Source organism: Poecile atricapillus, chromosome 1 (genome assembly GCF_030490865.1).
Source record: "Poecile atricapillus isolate bPoeAtr1 chromosome 1, bPoeAtr1.hap1, whole genome shotgun sequence".
In the NCBI taxonomy this organism is placed as follows: Eukaryota; Metazoa; Chordata; class Aves; order Passeriformes; family Paridae; genus Poecile; species Poecile atricapillus.
In genome coordinates, this window is record NC_081249.1 from 38,991,555 (window position 1) to 39,016,504 (window position 24,950).

General features: G+C 38.7%; 1 protein-coding gene across 1 annotated transcript in view; it reads right to left on the reverse strand.

Moving 5' to 3' along the window:
- Positions 1–24,950, reverse strand: part of PCCA (propionyl-CoA carboxylase subunit alpha) — a 274,262-nt gene that overhangs the window by 66,042 nt on the left and 183,270 nt on the right. The window contains exon 20 of the mRNA XM_058833148.1: positions 4,721–4,819. Within this exon, the coding sequence (XP_058689131.1) occupies positions 4,721–4,819 (99 nt within the window). The remainder of the gene's footprint in view (positions 1–4,720; positions 4,820–24,950) is intronic.

The following is a 24,950-nucleotide window of genomic DNA, read 5'->3' on the forward strand; positions in this document are numbered from 1 at the left end:
TGTTCTCCTGTCAGACATTTCCCTGGAACAAAGACTTCATAACCTACAGCATTCTCATTTTTTCTGTTATTATAGACCAAAATAATAATCTAAAGAAACATTGTATCAGAGAAGCACTTATATTTGTCATACCCCAGGATGCAGAATATACTATTCCTGCTGCAATTGTTGATGCAATAAATAAATTAAATGAAAAAATAAGTGATGCCATCACCAAAATCCCTTTAACACTAAGTAGAGAATTCTCCCCCGATACATCTTCATCTATTTCATTCACAAAAGCACTTGAAGCTTGAGACTGATGATTTCCGCTTTGCAGGATCATGTTCTTGTTTAGAAACTCCATTACATTCTTAATTACACCTTGCTGTGACTGATAAAGACCTCTTCACTGTAGAGTTTGGGATGCCCAACAGACACAGAACAGTTATGCTGGAAGGGACTGCTGGAAATCAGGTAGTCATGTTCCCTGTTCAAAGCAAGGCTAATGTCAAAGTGGTACTGAACTGCCCAGGACCTTGTCCAGTTGAGCTCTCTCTACATCCTACAGAGCTTCAGTTCATCAGAGACTAATTCTCTGGAAGCCAGGAAATACAAAAAAGGAAGTATCACCAGTGCTACTGTAAAATTGCTTTGCTGAAGGTGCCAAAAGCTACAAAAAGTCTTCTAGGGTCCAGGCAGAATGCCTACACTACCTTTAGAGGGTAGAAGGTTTCATAACAGCAAGAGAGAAGAGTTGTGGGTCCAACACCTTGGCAGTGAAAAGTCCGGGTGCATATGATGGAACTAAGGGGTAGAAAAGCATTGGCAAAGACGGTGACAAATAAGTCAAACTAAACCATTCTGTGGTTCTGGATCAGCATGTTTTTGCTACAGGGAACTATCTGCAAGTAAAAGGTATTTAAGGATGAGGTGAGTATTTGATGGTGGGATCAATGAAGGCACAGGAATCAGCAGCACTAAGCAGTTGTAAAATTTGTCCATGTAGCATTGCCATAGAGCAGCCTCAAAATCTGATAGGTTGGAGGGGTGGTTTTTGAGAATTTGCCCAAACACAAGTAGCTGTTGCTTTGAGGATCTCCTCCTAGATGCACTTTTTCCTTTAGCAACCTGCTCACCCTGTGGATACCTGGTCTTCCTGTGCAGTGTCCCAGCAGAAGGCACACACTTGCAACCTGACTAGTAAGGACAGAGCTGCAGTTAGGTTGAAGCCCATTTGATAGACTGCATGGACTCCTTGATTTATCTTGAGGTCTCCTTAGATTCTAGTTCCCATGAGGAATAAAAGATGTTCAAACTCTATGGAAAAAGTTTATTCCTTTCTTCCACCTGTTCCCCTGTTCACACTGGGAGACAGAACAGGTCCTAGACAACTTCTGCAGGCACAGGGCTCAATGAAATCTAGTTCACTTGTATATGGGAGGAGAAACAGAAGTAAAAATGCCCTAATCATCCCAAAATATGCCTGTTGTCTTTCTTTCAACTGTCATTGCTTTCCAGGATACCATACTGAGCCACCATTCTCCCTCCCAGTTTCCACTAGAATTCTTATTTTTCCTTTCCCCAATTCAAATCAACCTCCACTTTTCCACTTACTCTTCACAGGAATCATTATTACTTTTTATTCTAAATATTTCCTAAAAGGTCATAACATATTCAAATCCTATTTTATATATATGAGTATTTTAAACATGCATTTGCAATTAATAAAACCCAATCCATTCAAATCTGAGGAAGGTGTATTGGAACTATATTCCTATAGTTCTTTGATTTTCAGCAAAGGCAAAGTCCAAATTCATAACATAGCTAGGTGTAAGCCAAATTCTAAGTCACTAATATTTTTGGAACAAGTATGAGAAGCCATTTTGGTGAAGTATTTCTGTACCAAAAAAATGTCATTTGCTTGGTGAACAAAATCCTACACCAGGATGTGTTAAAAGTCAGCCTCACCAAATCAGAGGTAGAGTTTAGTCGTAAGTAGAGAAAATGCTGAGAAACTGGGATTAACTGAGGAACTACTAAAAACAGCCACAAAAAATCTCCCATGACAAAATCTGAGTGCTACAAGAAATGCCATGGGGTCTGCCCACACTCCCCATTCCCTGGAGACTGTATCTCAGAAATCTCCTGCTCAAATGATCTCAAGTTTTCATGCCTTCATCGCTTTGTATAACATCCTATGGATTTCACAGGAACCCAAAGCAGCACAATGATTTCAGAGCCCTTATGCTGCAGCCACAGGACCTGCAGTGTACCCCAGGGTTCTGGTCCCCTCTCATCTGGGGACCTGGCCAGGCACTCTGCAGCTCCCATCTGCTGCACACAGATGGGCTTCCTCACACAGGAAACAAAAGCAGGAGGAGGGGGGCTGCCACACATCCTTGCTGTGCCCTGGTATGCCCTAGACAGACTGTGACCAGGGCATATACTTCTTCAGGCACTTAGGTCCCATACTTTAGAAAATGTGGGTTTTAAACTCAAAGGCCCTTCATAACTCTGCAGCAGAGTTGGTGTTCTGCTTTGCTCTGATTCTCATTGAGCCTTTAGCAGAGGAGTGAAAATAAAGAAGTGTGCTTAATAACTTAAACATAAAACAGATATGCAAAAATTTGAATGCCTAGACTATAATTTACATAAATATATTTCAAACCAAAACATTTTAAAATTATTTATTCCCTGTTTCTATGCTTAAGTGCTTTGCTAGAATGTGGCCAGACTGCAGGATTGAGCCAAAGGTGCATAAATCAAACCTTCAAAGAAATAAAACATACACAAAGATTGTATTTGGTTGAGCAAATTTAGAAGAATTAAACCAAGTATGAAGAAAAATTAGATTGGCTGAAAATTAATACAGCACAGCTGGAATTATTCAATTCATCCATATTTGTTGCTTAAATGGCTCTAGGGCTAAGTTTTGCAGAAAGAAGATGCTTCAAGACTCAGGGGTCAATTGCTTTTGGAGACAAATTGACCTAGAGGAACACACATGTCTAATTTGGTTCTTGCAGTGGGGCAAGTCTGCAGAAATATATAACCAAAAAACCAATTTTGATTCCAGTGAGCGACTATCAGAGGTCAAGTTTAAGGTTCCCATAAATTTACATATATACACTAAAAGATTAATAACTTCTCAAGCTACTGAGTTTCCTTGCTAAAAGCAAAGGCGGATAAAATCTGAGAAGGAAACAACATATGTGCTTATTCCACATTCTGTTGGCTAGATACCATGCAGTCAGCTCATTGAATGTTGCTGTGGCTAGATCTGCAGTACTTCATAGGGCTTTGTCATACTCTGGGAGCGCAAGTAACACTACTACTGGCTCAGCTCCTAGAAGAAAGCTTCTTCAGATCATATGATCATTAATTTTGAAACTAATTTTATGTGCCAATTCAACTATTTTTAGCTAAATGGTGTTACTACTGTTACTTATATATCGACTCATATAGTAATATAGTTAGCAATGAGGTCTTGTGAACAGTTATCCATTCTAAATGTAATGCTTTTCACCTAGGCAGGTTTTATAGACTCATACATTGGTATTTTTTCTTGTTCAAAATTAGGAATGTACTTTGTAAAATGGCACAAAAATGGGCCAGTATTAAAATAGTAAAAAAGAAAGACACACTTAAAAATAGAAAATTATTTCGATATACTCACTCCTTGAAGCTGGCAAAAACCTCTCAAGAAATCTGCAGAACTTAAATCCAGAATTTACTTGGGAACATAATGAAAATTTCACTCTCAGGCAATACTAACCTTGAAAGTTATAATAATTTTTTATTTTCAAGTTGCAGTCTTTTAAATTCAATCAAAACAAATATAGTATTTCCAGTTGGTAAGGGTAATTTTACCAGGAGTATAAATGAAAAAACTAAATTCACATATTTCATTCTAAATTATGAGAAATCTGACCACTGTATCACTGATAAATGTACAGAAAATAGATACCATTGTATGTAGAAAAATACTTTCAGTATGTTTTGATTTGTTTTTCATTATTGCCAGGATCAATAGATATTTCTAAATAAATGATTTGTCAACACATGTATAAGTCCTGACTGAGGTTACATTTAGAAAAGCATTCTCTGGTGTGTGGAGTTCAGAAGGAAAGAAAATACAACCATTTTAAGCTTTTCAGTCCTCTTTTCTTAGAGCCAACTAAGTTTGGGATGTTTTCTATGTTTATCTTCTCAAGTCATGGAACAAATCATATTTCTTGTAAGTATAAAAAAACTGAGCTACATGGGAGATGTGCTGCCCTGTGACTTTCAAACTGCAAAGGCCCAAAAGTGTATCACTCACACCATTCAAAATTTTAGTGTAGGTTTCCATATGGGGTTTTGTTGTGGGTTAGGTTAGGAAGGAGTTTTTTTGGTTTTGTTTCGGTTGATGAGTTTTTTTGGTTTGTTTTTTGCAGTAACACATTTCTTATTTTTTACATGATTAAGAAATCATGTCTCCTCACAAGCCACTAAACAAAGACAGCCTATAAGCTGGGGTAAACTTCTTTCTAAATAAGGAACTTCTCTTTAAAGGCAAGATATTCAAAATTCTAGATAAGTAACTTTGAGTGCATCCAGAGCTTTAGTGGAGTGAATTTGTGTCAAAGTAGAAACATTCTGCTGTTTGTACAACATCACATAATTTTTATGATGCAGCAAGTTTAGTCCCCATGTTTCAGTATTATTTGTATGCCCAAAAAGCCTTTGGTTAGATTACCTGTATAGTCCTCTGAGTGCCATCAATGGTGACAGACAACAAGGGTGAAGCCAGGTTCCACTCGCTGGTCACATTTAGTTTCATCCCATCAACTTCCACCTGTTGTGACACCAAACAAGGCTGTTACTACGAAGACAGACAGAAAACTGATCTCAAGTTCATTACTGCATACAAAGCAGCAACCATTTTAAAACAGATGGCTCCCAAACAACCTGTCATGTTTACTGCTTCTGCCATAAAAGACAGGGTCCAACAACAGAGTCTTCCAGCTATCTCTGGGGAGAGGTGAAGGACCTGTGAACAGCTGCCTCTGAGTAGCAAGGTTTCAAGTGATTTCCAGCAAGTAACAAACAGCCATCCAACTTTTAAACCTATCTGGACATGCTACATTTACTGCAATTAGACAAGTAATGCATATAAATTCCAGTGACACCTTGCAACCCACACAACAGGGCTTGCATATAATATTCTCTCCAAGGACCAAGGAAGAACTTTTCCTATGCTTCTAATGAAGGGCTTTGCATTGTTATCTTAATTAATATGAGGCAGTAATTAATTCTTCAGCACTTTGCCTCAAAGTCTAGAAAAACTTTGCCAATTCTGACATGTTTTCTTTCAATATACAGCTGATCAGAGAAATACAATTTCTGACTTGAATGCCAAGATGCTTATCCAGAAAGTGTTTTTTTTTTAATCATATCATATTCATTATACAAAAAATTTATAGGTGAAAAGAAATAATTCTGGATTCTGAAAAAAGTGTAGATCAGCATAGCTGTAATGACACTTCCATCATTCTTCTGTTGTATTATACTGTTTTAAGAACACACATCACACATTCAACACTATAATAGCCTCAGAAAAAGATGGTTATAAAAAATTATTACATATGGAATAATATAATTGGCGATTAATATTTATGACATGTTTTGAACACTCCTCATACTATTGAAGGTAGATAACTATTATTTCAGTTCTATAATTTACTAAAAACAGAAGAAATATCATGGTTGGCCAATTTCCTTCCTGTCTCAAAATCTCCGAAGTATTTTCTAACCAGTAAATTTCAGACAATAGTGATAATGATACAACTATTGCATACAATCTCAATAAACTAGAAAAAAGTTCAATGCATTTAGAATAAAAGCTGAGCACACCTTTTGCAAAATGAAACTTATAAAGCCTACTCTTTTACGTCTCAGACTTACAATTATTTGATCTAATAATAATAAGAAGCAGCATCTTAAAAGAAATCTATAACAGAGAAGTAAAGAAGAGTGGTGTGTAATTTGATAAATTTATTTCAGTTAAGAAGAAAAAGTTCTGGCTTAAAAAAACACTCTAATTTTACAGGCATCAGTTTAGAACACAAAGTTTGCCTTAATGATACAATCTACACTATTTCCATGGGCTTTGACTATAAATAAAGTTACATGGAAAGAACAAGAAGAAAAACAAGTCATTTATAATGGTTCACCAATAGGCCAGATTAGCTGGCATGCTTCAGGTACTTTACACTGCTTCAGTGATGCAAACCATCCACAAACCTGGCTTGAGTTAAGCCAGACCTGCAGCTGGTTTGCATTTCCAGAGCACTGCAGAGCAGCTGGAACACTCTGGTGAACCCAGCTCACTCTCAGCAAATGCGCATCAGCAAATACTGTTCTCTTTATTGAGAACAGGAGAAACATCTGAAAAAGACTTTCCAAATGGAGAAAAGCAAATCCAGCGCTCTGTCTCAACCCTCTTTGATTACCAGCTGAACTTTGGTAAGGCAATTATTTAAAAAGTTCTGTCACTATTGCTAAAACCAGAGAAAGGCTGCACTGAAGTCTGGGTCTGAAAACATCATTTACCATGTGTCTCCAGGGGTAGAGGTGAGACAGCATCAAAGCAGACCAGGTTACTGGTCATCAAAAAAACCTTCAAGTACATACCATACTGCTTGTGGCAGTGTAGGATTTACATGCAGCCTCAGAGAAAATCTATAGCTGCTATCTACAGTTCTAGCAAAGGCTGTTCCAGGGGCAGGACACAAGTCAATACCTCCACAACAATCTCAATTTAATCCTTAGCTCTTTTGTTACTGTACAGATGAGCAAAAGAGAAGTAAACCAAGTGTGTCACAGTGGTAAATAACCTGTCCAAAATCCTTCAAAAGGGCCTACACAAGTCTCACTGTTCTTGATTCCAGATGACATTAGTATCAAAACATTCCTGGTGGAAACCACCCTGAAAGGAGAGAGCAAGCAGATGCTAAGTCTAAACAAACTGTGGCACTCTAGGCTGCTTATGTGCAATACAGAAACCAGCAGATAATACATTGCCACTATTGTGGTTTCTCTATTCAAGAAAGAATAAAGGGTCAGGGAAAGGGTTATATGAACTAATGCTTATCCCCATAAACTGCAGTCTTCTCACAAAATGGAGCTACAGGGTCTTAGCTGCCTTCACCTGCAGCTCACCATGGTATGTGCAACTGGGGAAGATCACAGAAATCACAGAATATTCCCAACTGGAAGGGATCCACAAGGATCATTGAGTTCAACTCTTAAAGTTAATGGTCTGGTCTGTACAGGGATCGACCCCACCACCTTTTCATTATTAGTACACATGTGTGTAATAACTGATGATGCAAAGCCAAGAGAATCCCAAGAAAATTTGGCTATCTATGCTCTGATAGGTAGGATGACAAAGACAGGACATCAAGATATCAGAGCAAATGAACAAGGACAGAGGATAAGATATTTACCATGTAGTGATCATGTTACTTTTACTACAAATGAGGGAAAAGGCAGGAGTGGAGGGGAAGGCAGGACATGGTGTGCCAAAAACCAGATGGGGATTGAAATCAAACTAATACTTTATCTAACAGAGCAAACCTTCTTTCTGCAGCTCAACAGCAGGTAGAAACAAAGGAAGAAAGAAGACAGTTGAAGAACTTGTCAGAAGTTTGCATTTGCCTTCATTCTTCCTCTAGCAATGGATATCATAACTGAACCTAATATATACTGCAATAAACCCAGGACCTTTTGCTTTAGGCTTGTGGGGTTGGGGGTTCAGGGTGTAATGGGGGGGGGACATGGGGATTATCTAATGACATTACATTGACTACTTCCCATCTTACTTTGTTTCTGTGCTCCTACAACACAACAGCCAAGAACAAATCACCATTCAATGGATGCTAACACTTGAATGGCAGGAAGAAGATCTTAGTCAATTTACTCCTGCAGTGGGTTACATTGTGCTTTACACCACACCTATACAGTCTAGATTTATACTTAACTACTCAGTTCCAAGTATACACATATGTGTACGTGTATCTACAGTAACTGACTGCATTGCTGCACTACATCCACATGACATAGTGGTGGTGAATTATTCCTTTTTTAAAAGGTTCGTTTGTCCCTGTGTGAGGACATAAAAGATAAAGCCAGCCACAGTCCTTTACAATTATTTCCAATTCAAAATCTACCATAAATGAGGTCTCAGAAAGAAGAGTGACAAGTCCAAGACACAATGCTAGAAAAAGGTCAACAGCTTACCCCACTGTCACAACTTTGCAGACTTTCGCTGGCATGCACCTGAACTACACAAGTAGCAGCCCCTTCACCTCTTGTGGAGTGAGTTCCTGATGTTCAGCATGATAGGTACCAGCTAGCCAATAGTGCAAAGAGCTGCAAAGCATAATCTGCATTCAATTTCCTTTAGTGAACATAATTTGGCATTCTGTGTGCATGTCAGGCAATTAAAGAAGGCAGCACAAGCCTGAGTGTTATAGCCCTGTTAATTTACTAATGCAAAGTCTCGCGTACATCTGGCACATGTCACTTCTTTTCTCCTGGAAATGAAGGTGGTTTTCCAGGAGACTAGAGGGCAGCTGAAGCATTTGTTTCCTGCCTGATGCTTCAAAACATTATGTCTGAAGTTCTTCATGCCAGCCTTGAGTCTGACTAACTTAAGTCTGCTGATTTAATCCCATGGTTTCAATTCTGCCTCTCAGCATGGTGTTTAACTCAAGAGTCCTGGCCCTAACTACTTGGCTATGCCATCCTTAGTCATAGTACTTACAGCTCTTAATTCTGCCTCTTGCTATAAACAAAGTGATGGCATTCTCTAATCAATCAGATCTACAAAATGAAAAACTACCCTCTGCAGACCTGCCTTGCTGAAGTCTTTCTCTGATCAAGACAGCTGCATATGAAGATGTACTTTTCAGGAAAGCAGACATTACTCTTCACAGGATATATATGAATATTCACTGTCATAGCCTCCACTCCCTTCAACTGGCATTAATCTAAGGCACATCCAGTGGACAGCAAGGGCTCTACAAAGTGAACCTTAAAAAATCATTCCTGCAAGAAACACTAACAGCAAGCATAACTCTTGTAAATGTAAAGTAGCTTATATGTTTGAGGACTTTGTTCAAACCTACATAAAACTCACCTCTTCTGTGGAAAAAGTAACTGTCTAAAGCAGAAGACTGCTTGCCTCCAACACTGGTAACCACACAATCCATGCCAAAACAGCAAGGAGAATCTATGCATTTTTACGAATCAGGTAAAGCATAGGTATTGCTGCTTGTGCAGAGGAGGGGGTGACCAGAGAACTTGTAGCACAATGTGGCAACAGAAGGTCCAGCCATAGGCAGTAATATTCAGTAACAGTCTGTAGTGACCTCAGACTAAGCCAAACTGAGCTGGATAAAGCAGCTTTTGGTTCCCAGTTTTCACAAAGTGCATGAAATTCTCATCTAATCTACTGTCCAGCCAATGGAGAAACACATGGGAATGGAAAAAAAAAGGCAAGTGGAAATTGTTCTCTTTCAAAGCTATTGTCCCTTACTCTTTGCAGTCCCATGCAACCTTAAGAATGTGAGGAAAGTCTTTATGGGGCTGATGAGCCCAAGACTTCCTTTAGAAGCATGATGCATGAAACCCCAGGCACACTGTTAAATATTTTGCTAGTTTTTAATGTAAAAAAATATTTCACAGTCAGCAGAAGAGTTCAAACACTATATTGCATCTATATACTCCTGTAGCAAATAACCACAACACACTTCCTTATCATGAAAATTACTGGCTAACTGGAGCCTCTAAGAACATGTGGTAATTTGAAGAGTTCTCTTGGAAACCATTGGGTCTTCTTATACAACTTGCTCTAACTTCCCCACATTGTCTTTAAGAACCTTGAACAAAATCAGACTCATACTTGCCACATTAGGATATAGCAGTAACCAAATAGTACTTCACATTTTGTCATTCATAAATTTAAATGAATGATGCATAAATGCAAAGAAACCCAGTAAGATTTCCCATGTGGGCAGTTCTTACTAGTTAAGCTCCTTCTTGTATATGCTTTATCTGCTGTTCTTTGGACTGTATTTGCTAGTGACCCAGGATCTGATTACTCTCAAAGAGTTTGACATTTTCCAGGACCATGTCCTGGAAGAGGTGACAGTATACTCTTGTCAAGATTACAGATGGTACAAAACTGGGTTAAACATTTGAAAGCCCTCTTGAAATCCAGGAGGCCTGGACAGGCAAGAGGAAGGGGCTAATGAAAACTTTGTGAAATTCAAGACTAATTTTTAAGTCCAACATGTGAGGAGGATGAACCCATAGCAAAGATACGTTGTGACCTGACTGGCTCAGAGGGAGCAGCTCTGTGGAGGACTTGAAGATGTGGGCAGACATGTTAGCAGGACATGACTGAGTCAGCAGTGACTGGCACCAAAAGTTGCTGTCAGCATCCTGTGCTGTATTAACAGAGGTGTAGTCTGCAGATAGAGGGAGGTCATTAGATCCTTCTACTCAAAACTCAGACCACATCAAATACACTACAAGACAGACATTGACTTTGGTTAGTCTTACAAAGTTCTTATTAGCCCATTCCTCTTGCCTGCCTAGGTCCCACTGGGTGGCAGCATTGCCCTTGACTGCATTGAGCACTTTCCCTAATTCTGTCTTCTGTAGATCTTAGGACTGCACACTCCCACTGCTCCCTCCAGGTATTGATACGGTTGTGGAACCCAAATGATCACAATACAGACCCTTCCAGTCCCTTGGTGACCTCTGAGCAGAGTACAACCCATTAACCATGGCCCACTGAGTCTGACCACTCAACTGGCTTTTTGTCTTGCTGGGTGAGATCATGCCAAAAGACTTGTTAAAGTCAAGGTAAATTACATTAATTGTTCTCTCCTAGACCACAAATCCTGACAATTTTTTATAGAAGTCTGTCAGGTTGATGCCACTTCAGATGGGATCTCACCAGAGCAGAGAGACAGCATCACTTTCCTTGACCTGCTGGCCATGCTGTTTTTGATGCAGTCCGTGATACTACTGCCTCTCATCCTGCGTCTCCTCCAAATGCTTCTCAGTATGGCTGCTTTCCATCCATTTATCCCCCCAGCCTCTACTGATACCTGAAGCTGTCCCAGCACAAGTGCAGCACCTTGCATAAATAAAGAATACATCAAACATCCACTAGTCTGGTGTCCAGGACCTGTACCCTGCCAGTCTTTTTTTTCATTTCCTTCAGGATCCTAAACAACATCCATTTATTTCATGGCTGTTACAGCCAAGACTATCTTTGGTATCACCTCTTCAACCAGTTCTTCCTCAGAAGCGAGTCGCAGATCTGAGTGTGTCAACACCAGTTCACCCATCCAGTACCAGTATCAAATAGCTATCCCAAACATCCTTCAGAAACCTTCCAGCATTCATCACGCATGTTGTCCTTCCAGAAGACGTCAAGGTCCCTTGTGAGCAGCACATCCTGTGACAGAGATTTCCTTCAGTTGTTTAGAGAAATCTTAGACTACTTCCTCATCTAGATCAGGGGACTCTACTACGCTATTTTAATTTTTTTTAAATTGATCAAGCCAGTGACATTCACCTGCTCAAGTGATTTCTTAGTCTGGACACTTAGCTTTTAGTTTCTCTGTAGGCACAGAATGATTTGCTCTCCCCAAAACAATGGTAAATTCCTAAATAGATGGTTGTCTCTTCTCTCTAGTTAAGAATCCTTCTGGCCTCCAAGCACTCACTCTGCCTCTTAAGCTCTGCCCAGTCATATGTGCACACACTGCACTTGCCAATGCCAGTCCTGGTGCTAGCAGGGTCCTGGAGGCACTGGCAGGATTGACATCCACACCAGCAACACATACATGCCCCTTTGTCACCATCATCATCCTGGCCCACATGCATACTGCCACTAAATCCCAACTTTACATGCCCAGGTCATACAGGCAGGGAAATCCATACTGAGTGCACTTTCAAGATGACTGCTCTCAACTCAGTGAAAAATAACCTAATGACTTAAGAGTCCCTTGCGAAACCACCCTTATTAACAAAGGGTCCAGAAAGGCTGGACATACTTTTAAGATTGAAATCTTAAAGGTGCAAGAGCAGGCCATCACTATGTACCGAAAGAGAACCTGTCAGGGAAGAAGAACAGCCTGGCTGAACAGGGAACTTTTGCTGGAACTCAGGGGGAAAAAATGAGAGTTTATGACCTTTGGAAGAAGGGGCAGCAAACTCAGAAAGAGTACAAGAATCATGTAGAGAGAAAATTAGAAAGGCGAAAGCTCAGCTAGAACTCAATCTGGCCACTGCTGTGAAATATAATAAAAAGTGTTTTTATAAATACATTAACAACAAAAAGGAAGGCCAAGGAAAATCTCCATCCTTTATTGGATGCTGAGGGGAACACTGTAACCAAGGCTGAGGTACTTAATAGCTTCCTTGCCTCAGTCTTTAACAGAAGGACTGGTTTTCCTCAGGCCAAGCAGCCCTTGAGCTGGCAGTCAGGGACAGGGAGCAGAGCAGAGCCCCTGCAGTCCAGGAGGAAGCAGTTTGTGACCTGCTGTGCCACTGAGACACCCACAGCTCCACGGGGCTGGTGGGACCCATCCTGGGGCACTGAGGGAGCTGGTGGAGGAGCTCACCAAGCCACTCTCAACCATTTATCATCAGTCCTGGTTCACTGAGGCGGCCCCAGGTGACAGGAGGTTGGCCAATGTGATACCTGGATAAAAAAAGGTTGGAAGGAGGATCTGGGGAACTACAGGCCAATCAGTGTGACCTCAGTGCCTGGGAAGGTTATGGAACAGATCACCTGGAATATGATCACTTGGCAGGCACAGCACAGCCAGAGCATCAGGCCCAGCCAGCATGGGTTAAAGAAAGGCAGGTCCTGCTTCACCAATTTGGTCTCCTTTTATGACCGGGTGGATGAGGGAAAGACTGTGGATATTGCCTACCTGGAGTTCAGTAAAGCCTTTGGTGCTGTTTTCCACAACATGCCCCTGGAAAGACTGGTTTTGTGCTATGGTCTAGCTGACAAGGTGTGTTCGATTAAAGGTTGGACTCATTGATCCTGGAGATATTTTTCAATCTTAATGAGTCTATGATTTTATAGAATTTTTCTTCCTCCTTAAAATGCCACATGATGAAATTCAGTAGATGGATGCTTCCTTTAGCACACTTAAACGTCTTAGAAGTTTTGCTTATCACAAATACCAATGGTCTAAAAACCTGCAATATTCATTGCCAAAAAAAGTGCATGAAAGAGCATATAGGACAGAGAGAGACCCTGTGGCCAACATTGTGGTATATCGACAAATGTATAAAAATGTCATAAAAAGAAGTTCCTTTAAGCCTAAAACTGTAAAAATTGAATTCACTGATGCTTATATGACAGCAATTTCTTTGATTCAAATTAACCAGCTGTTTTATCTCATATTTTCAGTTATTGACAATATATTCACATCAGATTAACAGACTGACCTTTTTTCTTTTCTTCAAGTGACTGTAAGGTTAGCCTTTTGGACTTTTGAAGTGGTTGGCCAGATGCTTTCAAAAGGAAGTTAAAGTATGCTAGTTTCAATCTCATTAAAAAGGCCCTTTTTTTTAAACAAACTTTCCTTTTGTTCATATCAGCACTTACTTTTTTAAAAGACCCCAAGAGAGAGTTCCAGTCTATAGATCACTTGTCCTGAAGAAAGCTCTGTTAACTATTTATAGATCACGTCCTTTTGTACCGAACTAGATCAAGCAATTTATTCAGTGCATGACTGCAGGAGAGAAATTCATTTGCTCTAAGTGTCATCAAGGCAGCCTTTTACCTGCTATGAACAAGACCAGATGAGCTGAATTGCTGGGCTTTTACTTCAAATGCACATTTTGACATTGTGTGGGGTGCCATCATAACTTTCAAGTTTTCAAAGTATTAAGCACATTCACAGAATGGGCAGTCCTCAATCACAAGAGCAGCAAATAGCACATAACCACTAGAATAAATCAAACACATGTGCACACATTGAAATTATCTCTCTTTTCTTTAAAGTAGCACTTATAGATGCAAATTACCATTAGCTGCTTTGGTAGATCTCACTTTAGAAATGGGAGCATGCCAGCATAGAGACCAAGGAAAAGAGCACACAACAGGCATCAGCTCCTCAGCTTAGCAACAACAGAATCAAAACAAAAGGAGAGGGAGAAGTGATGGCCTTCATCACCTCTAATCAGCAAGGGCTTTCTTCAAGCATTCACCAGGGAAGTGATCCTCTCTGCAAAATCTAGTAGAGAGGCTGTACGCAACAAAAACACTTCACTGCAGTAAATGCTTTGTTTTACTCCTTCAGTTTTCATTGCAGAGTCATTATTAAAATGACATCTCTTACTTCTAATCTGCCTGAGCCCACTATGGCTACAAAAAGGGGTGGGGGGCAGAAGTTAAAAATACATCAATAAAATGAAACAGTGATTTAAAATAATTGATATCTGCTGGCAACAGCTTCAGACACAAAAAGTACAGTTGGTTTGGGGAATATGGGCGTCTATTATTATTGGATCAGTGTGGAAAAGAAGATAGAACATTACTTGCTTTCCTTTTCACTTTGCTCTACAGAGACAAATGCCTTGGCTCTGCCCAGCTAAATACACTCCAACCTGTCTACAGATATTGCTTCTAGATGGCTGGAAAATTGTGCAGGTGGTTCAGTATTGCTACCATGTGCAGACTGGGCACTTTGAAAGCTGCACTGCACTTAGCTTTCCCTGTTTGATAAGATAATCTGTGGAATATATTCTTGTTTTTGTATGAGTCTAGAAATGCAAAGACATTTCTCTGTCTATACAATTCTTTAAAAAATACATCAATCATGTATAATATTGACAGAAAAACTTCCAAATATCCCTGAACAAGCCAGAGTTTGCAAGAAATTAAATAGAAAGTAAAAAAATGTTTCTTTTAACACAGAAGTGAAAATACAGATTTTAAGAGAGTTTCACACATAAAGATGGAGGGAAAAGGGTGTAGTTTTTAATCCTTCTTCCTTCTTCTCCATGCTTCTGCAGTTTATAGAAGCACAAAATATGATTGGTTTAGAGTTAGTCGCACTTTTAATTACGTGAGTAGATATAGAAGACTTATTTGTTGAGATATAATAACAATACACGTGTCTGTAGTTAATAGGATAAAAATTAGTATAAAGGTGAAAAGACCGCGTGATTCGAGGCCATTTTGTATCATTAGTACGAGATGAGCCAAGCTGTAGTGATTTAAGCTTGTGCAGCTAGTCTAGATAGACCTGCCACGTTTTGTAAAGATCCTTCAATAAACACGAGAAACCAGAATCTAATGAGCCCAGGAGTTTTCTTCGAATCATAAGAACTGAGATAAGTGGGACTCCCCACGAGGGAGGATCCCAAGAAAATTCAGCCCAAAAGAGGCTGAGAGACTAAAAAAAGTTATATCCACAGAAAATTCAACCCAAAAGAGGCAAGGAGAGAGAAGTTACAGTTTTCTATCTTGAAAACATAGCATAGGCATATCACAGGGACCAATGACAAGATCTGGGTGACTAGGAACATTATGCTGGGAGCTAAAAACACATCTATTAATACGTGATAAAGTAGACAGAGTTGGTTTAGTAGATATTGAGTCATGATTCCTGTCTATATACTGAGATCATTAAGCAAGCCTGATTCCAAAATTACTTTGAGCTGCCGAGTTTCCATTCTTTCACTTCAGAGGCACACAGAGATCCCAAGCCCTGTTCCACTTGACCGTATAAATTCTCGAAGAGTAGAATGACATTATTATACCAGAGTTCCACTACAAAACATGACAGACTAAAATTCATACTACCCTTTCAGAAAAACCACATTTTGGAGCACATTTCTTTCTTTTTAGGTATTCACCTAATACATATATTCATTTAGTGAATATTCATTTGATTCAGTGAAAGCTATGTAATAAGGATATGCAAGCTAAGACGGATTTTTTTTAAAAAAAAATACACTGTATCATCAGAAGCTGGATCTCAAGCTTAGAGTCAAGGATTAGTGAATTACTGCATTGATTGCCACTGTGCAGCTGACAAGTCATGTGTAAGTCTCAAGCCTCTAATTTTTGTTTTCATAATTGGAGAGGGGTGGGAATTAATACTGGCCAGTGAGGAACTCACAGTACTACTACCCAGATCAAAATATCAAAAACCAGTTCCTACTGGTCTTCTTTCTATCTCCTTTCTAAACTGAACATTATGCATTAGGTAGACTTCCATGTCTGATCTAAACAAAACATACCGCGGCAATCTGAAGAGCATTTGTAATCACAAGGATCATATCCATCAACTGAGAAGTGTTTTATTTCACACACCATTTACAACATTTACAACTTGATACAGAGATCCAACAAAATCAGCAGGCACCAAAACAGCTAATGAGAAAGAAAAGCACCACTTTATTATATTTGGAAGTTGTATTCTACCTCGGCCTAGTTATGTACAGTGGATGCTCAGACAGGCTGCCACTGATTTAAATTGCTTTTCCCATTGCACTACCATGGCAGCAAGTCTATATTCTCTTTGAATTAGTAAACAGCTAGAATAAGCAACAGTTAAAAAAAAAAAAAATGAATGAAAAAAATGTCTTTGATTTGACATTGTGTAGTGACAAGAAGAAAGTACAGTGGGCAACTGGGTATGGATTTCATCCAGCAGTTCCAACCTGCTGCTCTCAGCTGTCACAACAGGATATAGGTCAACACCAGCCCTTTGGATATACCCAGTCCAAGGTTATTCACCACTTCAACTAAAAGCTTCACATGTAAAATATTTGCTGTTGAACATCTTCCCCAAACTGCCCCAGATGGTTCAGAACAGTAAGTATATCATAGAATCAAACCTGATTCTTTCAAAAGGCAAATCTCTTTTGATCTCATCTGCAATGTCCATTGATCAAATAGCCAAAAAAAAGATCACTTCTGTATGCTCTACCAAGCAATTGGATTAAGGTAAACAATAAAACTGTAACAGCTAGACTAGCTCCAATGTTTCTCATGTATAAGAAGTAGTTTTTATAGGAGTTCTTGTCTTTGAGCCAGGAGATATAAGCAGACTTTTATTTTAGAAATAAAAATAAGCATTGAGGAAGAAGAGTCTAGATGCAATAAAAAACCCTATAAATCTATTCCTATTGTTTGGCTACTTTGGAGGCTTAATGACTTTAAAACAAAAGCAAGTGTTTTTCTCGGATAACTTTTCAGAAGCTGTTGAGAAGTAATAGCATCATGCAATCTTTACCAAATCCATTCCATCATTTCTTGCTCCCCAACCACATACTTGAATCATCTCTCTTGGGCATATTTGACCAATATCAAGACAAAAAAGCTAATTTTTATCAAAACACATCAGCCATCTTGCAGGGAAAAGAAAGAACTGTAAAGAATTAGTAGTAGCCGTAGCAAGCACATTCCCTCTTTAGAAACCCGTCCTCTAGCATTAAAATAAATGCAGAACAGGGAATGTCACCACTCCAGATGTGCCAGTGATAAATAGAAAAGGGAAGAACACAGGCCAGTGCACAGGGGATAAGGATGCAAAGCTGACACAGCAGGTAAAAGATGAGATATCACAAGAGTCATAAGCCACTTACACAAAAGAGGAAATGCAAAAAAGTTTTAAAGTGTTTCCATATGCAGAACAAATCAAGTCATGTAGCAATGTAAAAAAGATGTTTGCATCTAATGCTATTTACCTTAGAACTTAACGGGATTGCATTGTTTATGTTAACAAACTGAGTACCATGAATTCATTCAAAAGGCATAAAAGCAGTGTTTGAATAGATACCTCTTCAAATTCAGTATTTCCTCATGGTTCCAGCTACTTACGTTTAAATAGGCGACAGTGGCTTGCCACTGACTTTTACCGGGATAAATTCAAATCCACCATGCTAACAAAACCAGTTAAATAAGAAACAATATTTTCTTTTAAAAGCCATGTAAATTAAATTTGAGTTCTTTTTTATGTTTTAGGTTGAACAATTTTAATTACATTTTCAGTACATAAAAGTTGATATGGAAACTGTTCCACAAGTTGTTTGGAACATTCAGTTTTCCGACCTACGTAAATGTAGGGGAAAAAATGAAGTGCACACCCTGAAATAATTTGGCATTAGAGACAGATTACCTACATCCTTTAGTATTAAACAAAGACAATTTCCTTAACAGAGAAACCTCATGAAGTGATTATGATACCGCAGCTACAAAATTGCAGTCAGCACCTGCTAAACAACCTCTTTATTTTAATCACCTATAAATATTCAGACTTTGGACAAATAAAAAATACACGTCTTTTAAACAGCTGCCAAAAAGAACAGAGTAAGCTTTACACTGTCCAAAATAAAACATTCAATCACCACACATTAAGCTGCATATTTACTACAACACTGATATTATAGAGATATGATTTAGATATGAATTATACATCAGATTGGAAGAAAATGCACAGAAATAGCCAGCAATCGTGACTGCTTCTCAGGCAGCAACAGAAGGGGCATCCTGACACTACATTTGCCTTTGCTGGTTTAAATACCACAGGAAATGTATAGATTTCTCTTTTTTTAGGTTTTGTCACACAAAGGGTTATGTTTCATAGAATTGTACTATGGTGCTATCTCTAAAAACATTTTGGGACCTTTCAGAAACTCTATTAATATTTCTTAACCTGATTTTATATCAAGTTTTTCTGAAAACTTAGAAGACAAGACAGAATCTTTTATTCTAGCAGCCATCATTTCATATTTTCCAGTGTAGCTGTAAAACATCAGTGAGATGGGAAAATGTGGGAGGTATTATCTGTGGATCCTCACGCTTTCATATTTAAAGTCCTAGGAGCCACAACACTTTCCCACTTTCTCCTAGCACTTTTAAATGAAGGCCCAATTCCTGAGCCCAGTAAATCTGTCTGGGCTCCAACACACATTGCAGAAAACATCCTGTGTAAGAGATGGGGACCCTTGTACATTTGTATAGGCTCCACTGTCACGGTCATTTAAAGCAGTCCTCGCACGAGAACACAGAGATGCTCCATTCAGGGATGAAAGAATCAACAAAATCTCCGTAAGATAAATTTCTCCTTCTCTTAGGAGAATGGAGAAGAACTCAATGCAGGGAATGCAGTGATTCTGAACTAATTTTGCTCCCTTTTTCACACTAAACTTTGCCAGGGGCATCTCTGCTTTTAAGGGGACAAGTCAGTCCAAATCACACACCTCCTACTACACAAGGACAGGAATCCGTACAGCGCAGAAGCAATTGCAATTTATCTCCCACCTTATTACAGGACATGGGAGAGCAATCAGCTGATCTCAATTTATTTCAAGAAGTGTGAAACTCGTTCTCACTAAGAAACAAGGCTTAACTTTCACATTTTAACAGCAAATAGCTGGAAGCATTACAGAGGCTGAACAGACCCCATTAAAGATTTTGCTCCATACAAGCTTTCACCCAGAAAATAATAGAAAATTTAACTGCACAAGGAATTCTTTAATATCCAAGCCTTCAGAAGGCTGCACCTAAAATCCAGAGAATCCATGTAGCTAGAAACTGAAAATTTAGGAAATGGTCAATGAAATCAAGTAAAAAGACCTTCCTAATGTTTCTTAATAGCTTGAAAGGTTATATGCACGTATATCAGCAGGAAATACAATATAGTGCAAATAGCAGGCAAAATCAAAAAATTAAGTAGAAGACAAAAATTGTTTAAAAGCTGAATAACATTTTTTTTAAAAAATCCAAAAGCAGGTTGCAAACTTTAGGGAAAAAGCCTCAGTATCATTAAAAGAAAACAACAGCAAATGAAAAATTAATTTTGGATTCAATAAAATAACTACTGTATAATAAGGTCAAAAAGGTAAGGGACACAATTTCAGAGCAGGGAAATCATAGTCCCTGTCTATACAGAGGCCCGACTGAGAAAATCATCTTAACAAAGCTAACTTCACACATGAGAAAAATCAAACAGATCATAAGTGGTAGGGAGAGGGCTATAAAGAGCTTGGTACCATCATGTGTCTATAATTCAAGGCCTCATTATTCAAAAGGTGGCGAGGAATTGAGAACAGGAGAGACAGAACAAGGACTGAAGTGAGTTTGAATATACTGCTATGAAAAACAGCAAAACATTGAAAGAGACAGCCTCCAAATTCTTAGTGACAGAACTACATAATATCACAACATCACACTTGCTTCCCTCCGGCATTACCATGTCCAGTGCTTTGACTTATAGATGAACTTTGGCAAACAAAGGACAGTCAAGAATGACTAGTTCCAAAATCTCCTACAGGTTTAGTCATCATAGCTCTTGACTGATGTGAGTAGTACAGCAGAATTATGGGGAAAAAATTAGGAGTCTCCAGGAAGAATCTTCTAAGCCAATGAACAACAAATTTCCCTCAAGAACAAATGCCTCCTCCACCCCCTACTCAGGACTTCCCTACTAGCAGTGAGGAAAAGACTCAAGAAAGAAGGTAGCATTGCCCCTTCAGATTTTTCTCAGTGGTCTTTCCCGAGCACAAGGCCACTGATAGTTTACAGAACTACTACAGCTCTGTGAGAGAATGAGATGATGACCGTGAGATCTGAGAGCCAGGGATCTGGCTCCTTTACCTTCTGCAAGGAGTGGGATACAACAGAGGACAGCCAGAGAACACAGTAACACCAGGTCCTGATTATTCTCAAAGTACTCTTCATAACAGAACTGTACATCAGACTAATCCACAGTTCTGGAAAATAGGCTTTCCTTATTCCTAAGACATTATTAACATTATTGAGTGTGCTTACAAAGAGATAAAGTTTTGCCCCAATAATAATTTCAGTTTATCCTATACTCTAGGAACTTTCAGAGTTAAGCTGCAGAACCAAGTAATGAATTGTGTCTGTAAACACTCCTTTAAGCAAGCCAGTTAACCTAGTGTGTATACAGAGTCAGCAGACGTGAATGAATGAAAGGGTTGCTTGACTTCAAATAATTTAAAACAAATTGTTATCTGAAGCTAAAAAACACTGAATGATGCTAGCACAGTATTTTAACTTTTGAAAGAATCTAATAAGCTTGTGTGAATGCCACAGATAGAACACTCAATACTACAAGTATTAGAAAGCTTGGAAATGAATCATAGGCACAATTCATGAACAATCCCTAGTTTTCATCAGGCCATTAAATACATGTCATTTTCAACTTACCACCACTTGCACCTCCCATAACAATTATTCTCAATTTATTTTCATCTGTTCCATAAAAAATGATTGCTTCTGCTTTACCTAATCCTCCACTTACATCAACGCTATTGTTCGTTTCCTTCCCTTTCATCTTCTCCACATTAATTCCCCACATCGCTTTGATCTAGCTTTTTGTTTCCTTTTTTCCCCTACAGATTCTTCCTGATGAAGAATTTACAGCCCTAATGTTCATCTGACATGTATGGTTATATTTTATTGATTCGCTACACTGTCTATTAGTTCTGTATAATGAATAGCATTACACAAAACACAAGATGAGTTGCCTTCGCCTATATCTTGGATTTAAAAAATCAATTTAACCAAACTTGAGAAATGCCCCATTTTATCAGTAAATATTCATATTTAATTATGATTGGAGCAGCATATGCAAGGAGCAGCCAGAGGAAATAAACATTTCCTCCTCACAGTCCAAAGAGTTACTCTTTGCCATAGTGGCAAGCCAAGTAAATAGAATAATTGCGATTTTCACTGCTGCTAAATAAGAAATAGAAAACCTCTCCAGGAACTGTTCTGCATGGTTGTAATAAATACCCACAGAAACAAGCTAACCTGCATTATTCATTCCCCTACAGAAAGGATGGTCTTTTTAGAACTGGAAAGACTTCAGGAAGTAGAACAGCTGATTTTAGCTGATATGAACCGTAAGTTATATTTTAAATAGATGCTATATTCCATTTTTAAGGGGAAAAATGGCATTTAGTTCAGGCGACTCTTGAAACTTAATGCTGAACTAGTGTTTCATGTTCATAGATTAATAACAATACCCAAGTATATAAACCACTCAAAAATTATTTTACTTAGCACACTGTAGTTATTTCAAGACCACAAAACCTAAACTAAATTTTGTGTTTACTCAGTTGTATCAAAATCAGTCACTGGGCAAAATCTCTGAGCAGTCCCAGAAGTATAAGCCAGGCCAAGGCTCCCTATCTTCCAGCCTCACAGCTCCATGGCCAGCCTGCAACATGTTCCTCCTCAGGCATTCGGACTCTGGCCTCAAGAATCTGGTATTCCTCACTGCACCAGTAAAGCTTCAACAAAAGAAAAGCTTTAATCACTTCCCACTACACAAAACTGGCAGATGGGTGAGTGGCTGCTGGCTCTTGTGCTGATCTCAACTCTAGTAATGTTTGTTAGTGTAAAGGAGGCTTGTGCAGGAACAGCCAAGCCATTGTTTGTCTAAAACAATAGGTGGGAGAGGGACTCCAGCACTTCAGCCCAGTTATGATACTGGAAACTCAGACAGACTGAGGTTAATCTTGGATTTTGATGAAGACCCCTCGGGAATGAAAGACCAACATACCATCTGCATACAACAGAGATGTATGAAGAACTTTTGTTGTTGGAACAACTGATTTCTTCTACAGAAGAACTACTCTGGTTCTTTGGTTTGCACAGTGAATCATTTGTCGTGTTCATCATCACACTGTCAGCCAAGATAAAGGCAATACTGGACAAATTTAGAGAACTAAGCTACACAATCCCCCTTCTGCCCCAGCTACTGGCTAGGGAAAGTAGGCTAGGTTAAACACTCCTTCTTTAAGGAAAACTGAAGAATACTTCTAGAAAGGAAAAATATCCAAAACACAGGGTTTAGGTCTCCTTCCTTCTCTTTTCCCTCCAAGGGTTATTTTCATGCAAACAGAGCCTTTTCCCTTAGCCATACACATCACCATTCCCCGTAAAATGAACACTTCATGTCTGCACCATTGGCAATGGCACCATTTGTTAAGATAAAATTTGCCACAGCATGGCTGTTGCTTAACCTCTGGTTCAGTGTTTTGCAGACATCCTAACAGGAAAGCTTTGGTGAAGGACTGGGGAAATAGTAACTTTAATGGGTAAACCTGAACAATGTCTGTTTTCTTTCTAGACAGTAGATGGTAGAGTGGACAACTTAATCAGTAAGCTCAGGGATACTTTGGAAACAATAACTTAACAGTAAAAATCCTTCAGCACAGGCAACTGAGGTTGACAAAAAAAGCCTGATTTTTGCTCTTAAAATGATCCAGGAAACAAAACCTGCCTACTTATCTATACCAATTTTCAAAGCAACTGTACTCATGACTGCCAGCTATGAATTCTGACACACACAGACACCTCTGACAGTTCACAGGTGAAGTGTCTAGGAAAGGTCAAAATACCTAGAACAAACAACAAGACCAGCTGTCAAAGCCCTAAATGCATAATGAAATGCCAGAATTCTAACACTGAATTTTTATAACTACATAAAGATGACATAATAAGAAAAATCAGGTATGTTTTCTGTATTTATTTTCTCAGCATTCCCAAAAATTTTTGTTGCATTCCTGAATATTCATTCTAGGAAAATATAATTCAGACAAGTTCATTCTGCAACAACAGATTCCATGAGCTGGAGCACCCATCATTTGGGTTTACTGCTAACTCCTGTTCCATACAATGAATGATCTCTATATTTTCTACCAAAAAAAGCTTCAAATACAAGATTTTTTTAAAGTTGTGTAAGATTTCTATGTTGCATTACAGCACCAGCTGACTACAAAATAATCAAAGCTTGTTAACATAGATATAAACTCTTAATTACCTGACTCTGCATTGATCTTCACTGTGGGGAGTTTCCTTGTTATAACCACAACAAAGGTGATGCCTAATGATAGTAATGGCAAGTAGGACTAAGAAGAAATTAATATTCAGAACTAGCAAAAAGAATCACTCAAAATACCTGGACCTTGGTGAACTTTCTGTCCAAGAAAATGCCAGTTATTACATTGAGTTTTCAGGTCTTCTCTTTGCTAGTAACTGCAACATCTGATTATTTTGTAGCTTTGCATAACTTTTTACAGAAACCTACTATCTTCCTACCCATAGACTCTGGATTGTTCAGGTTGAATTAGCTTTTATACCATTAGGAGTGAGGTCCTGGGCATTGATATTTTCAGATAGAAAGAATTTCACCCACCTCACTGTGAAAACTTTTCATACATTTTTCCTCAGCACAGCCAGATAATGTAAAACAAAGGAGGGATCTACCTTTTCAAATTCTCCAATTCTTTCAAGGTATCAAGCCATTACACTACTTGCTACTTAGAAGAAAAAAAATCACAATACAGATACATTAGCATTACATTTCATATCAACTATGTGCCATTTTTTTCATCTTCACCCATTTTGCTTCCAGACAAAAGACAGCAGAACTGTCATAAAAGTGATAAAAATTAAATACACTTTCAGTAAAGGCACACATTCTGTATCTGTACTCTTGCTGAAGGCATTAATTCAGTTAATAAAGCTCAAAATTGCAAAATTCTCCTTACCATTATGTTATATAGAAAGGAACCTTACACCTTCAGAAGTAGAGAAATACTGAATAAAGCAGCTCAACTAGACAGAAAAGAGAGGGTGGAAGTACCTTGCTCACCTAGTTAACCTAGTCATGGATTAGGGGAATGTGAAGATGGAGTCAATATCAATAGGAACCCTGGTTTAACTGTTCTACTTTATCCATTGCTGTGACTTTGACATGTAAGGAGATGTGGCCTTTATGGAATTAATCCTCTAATGTGATTCCAAATAGGTGTAATTCCATGGTATTTATTGATGCCTTTTCTTTTTCCCCACAGTGATTCCTTCTTCGTAATAGCCCTAAAATTGAAAT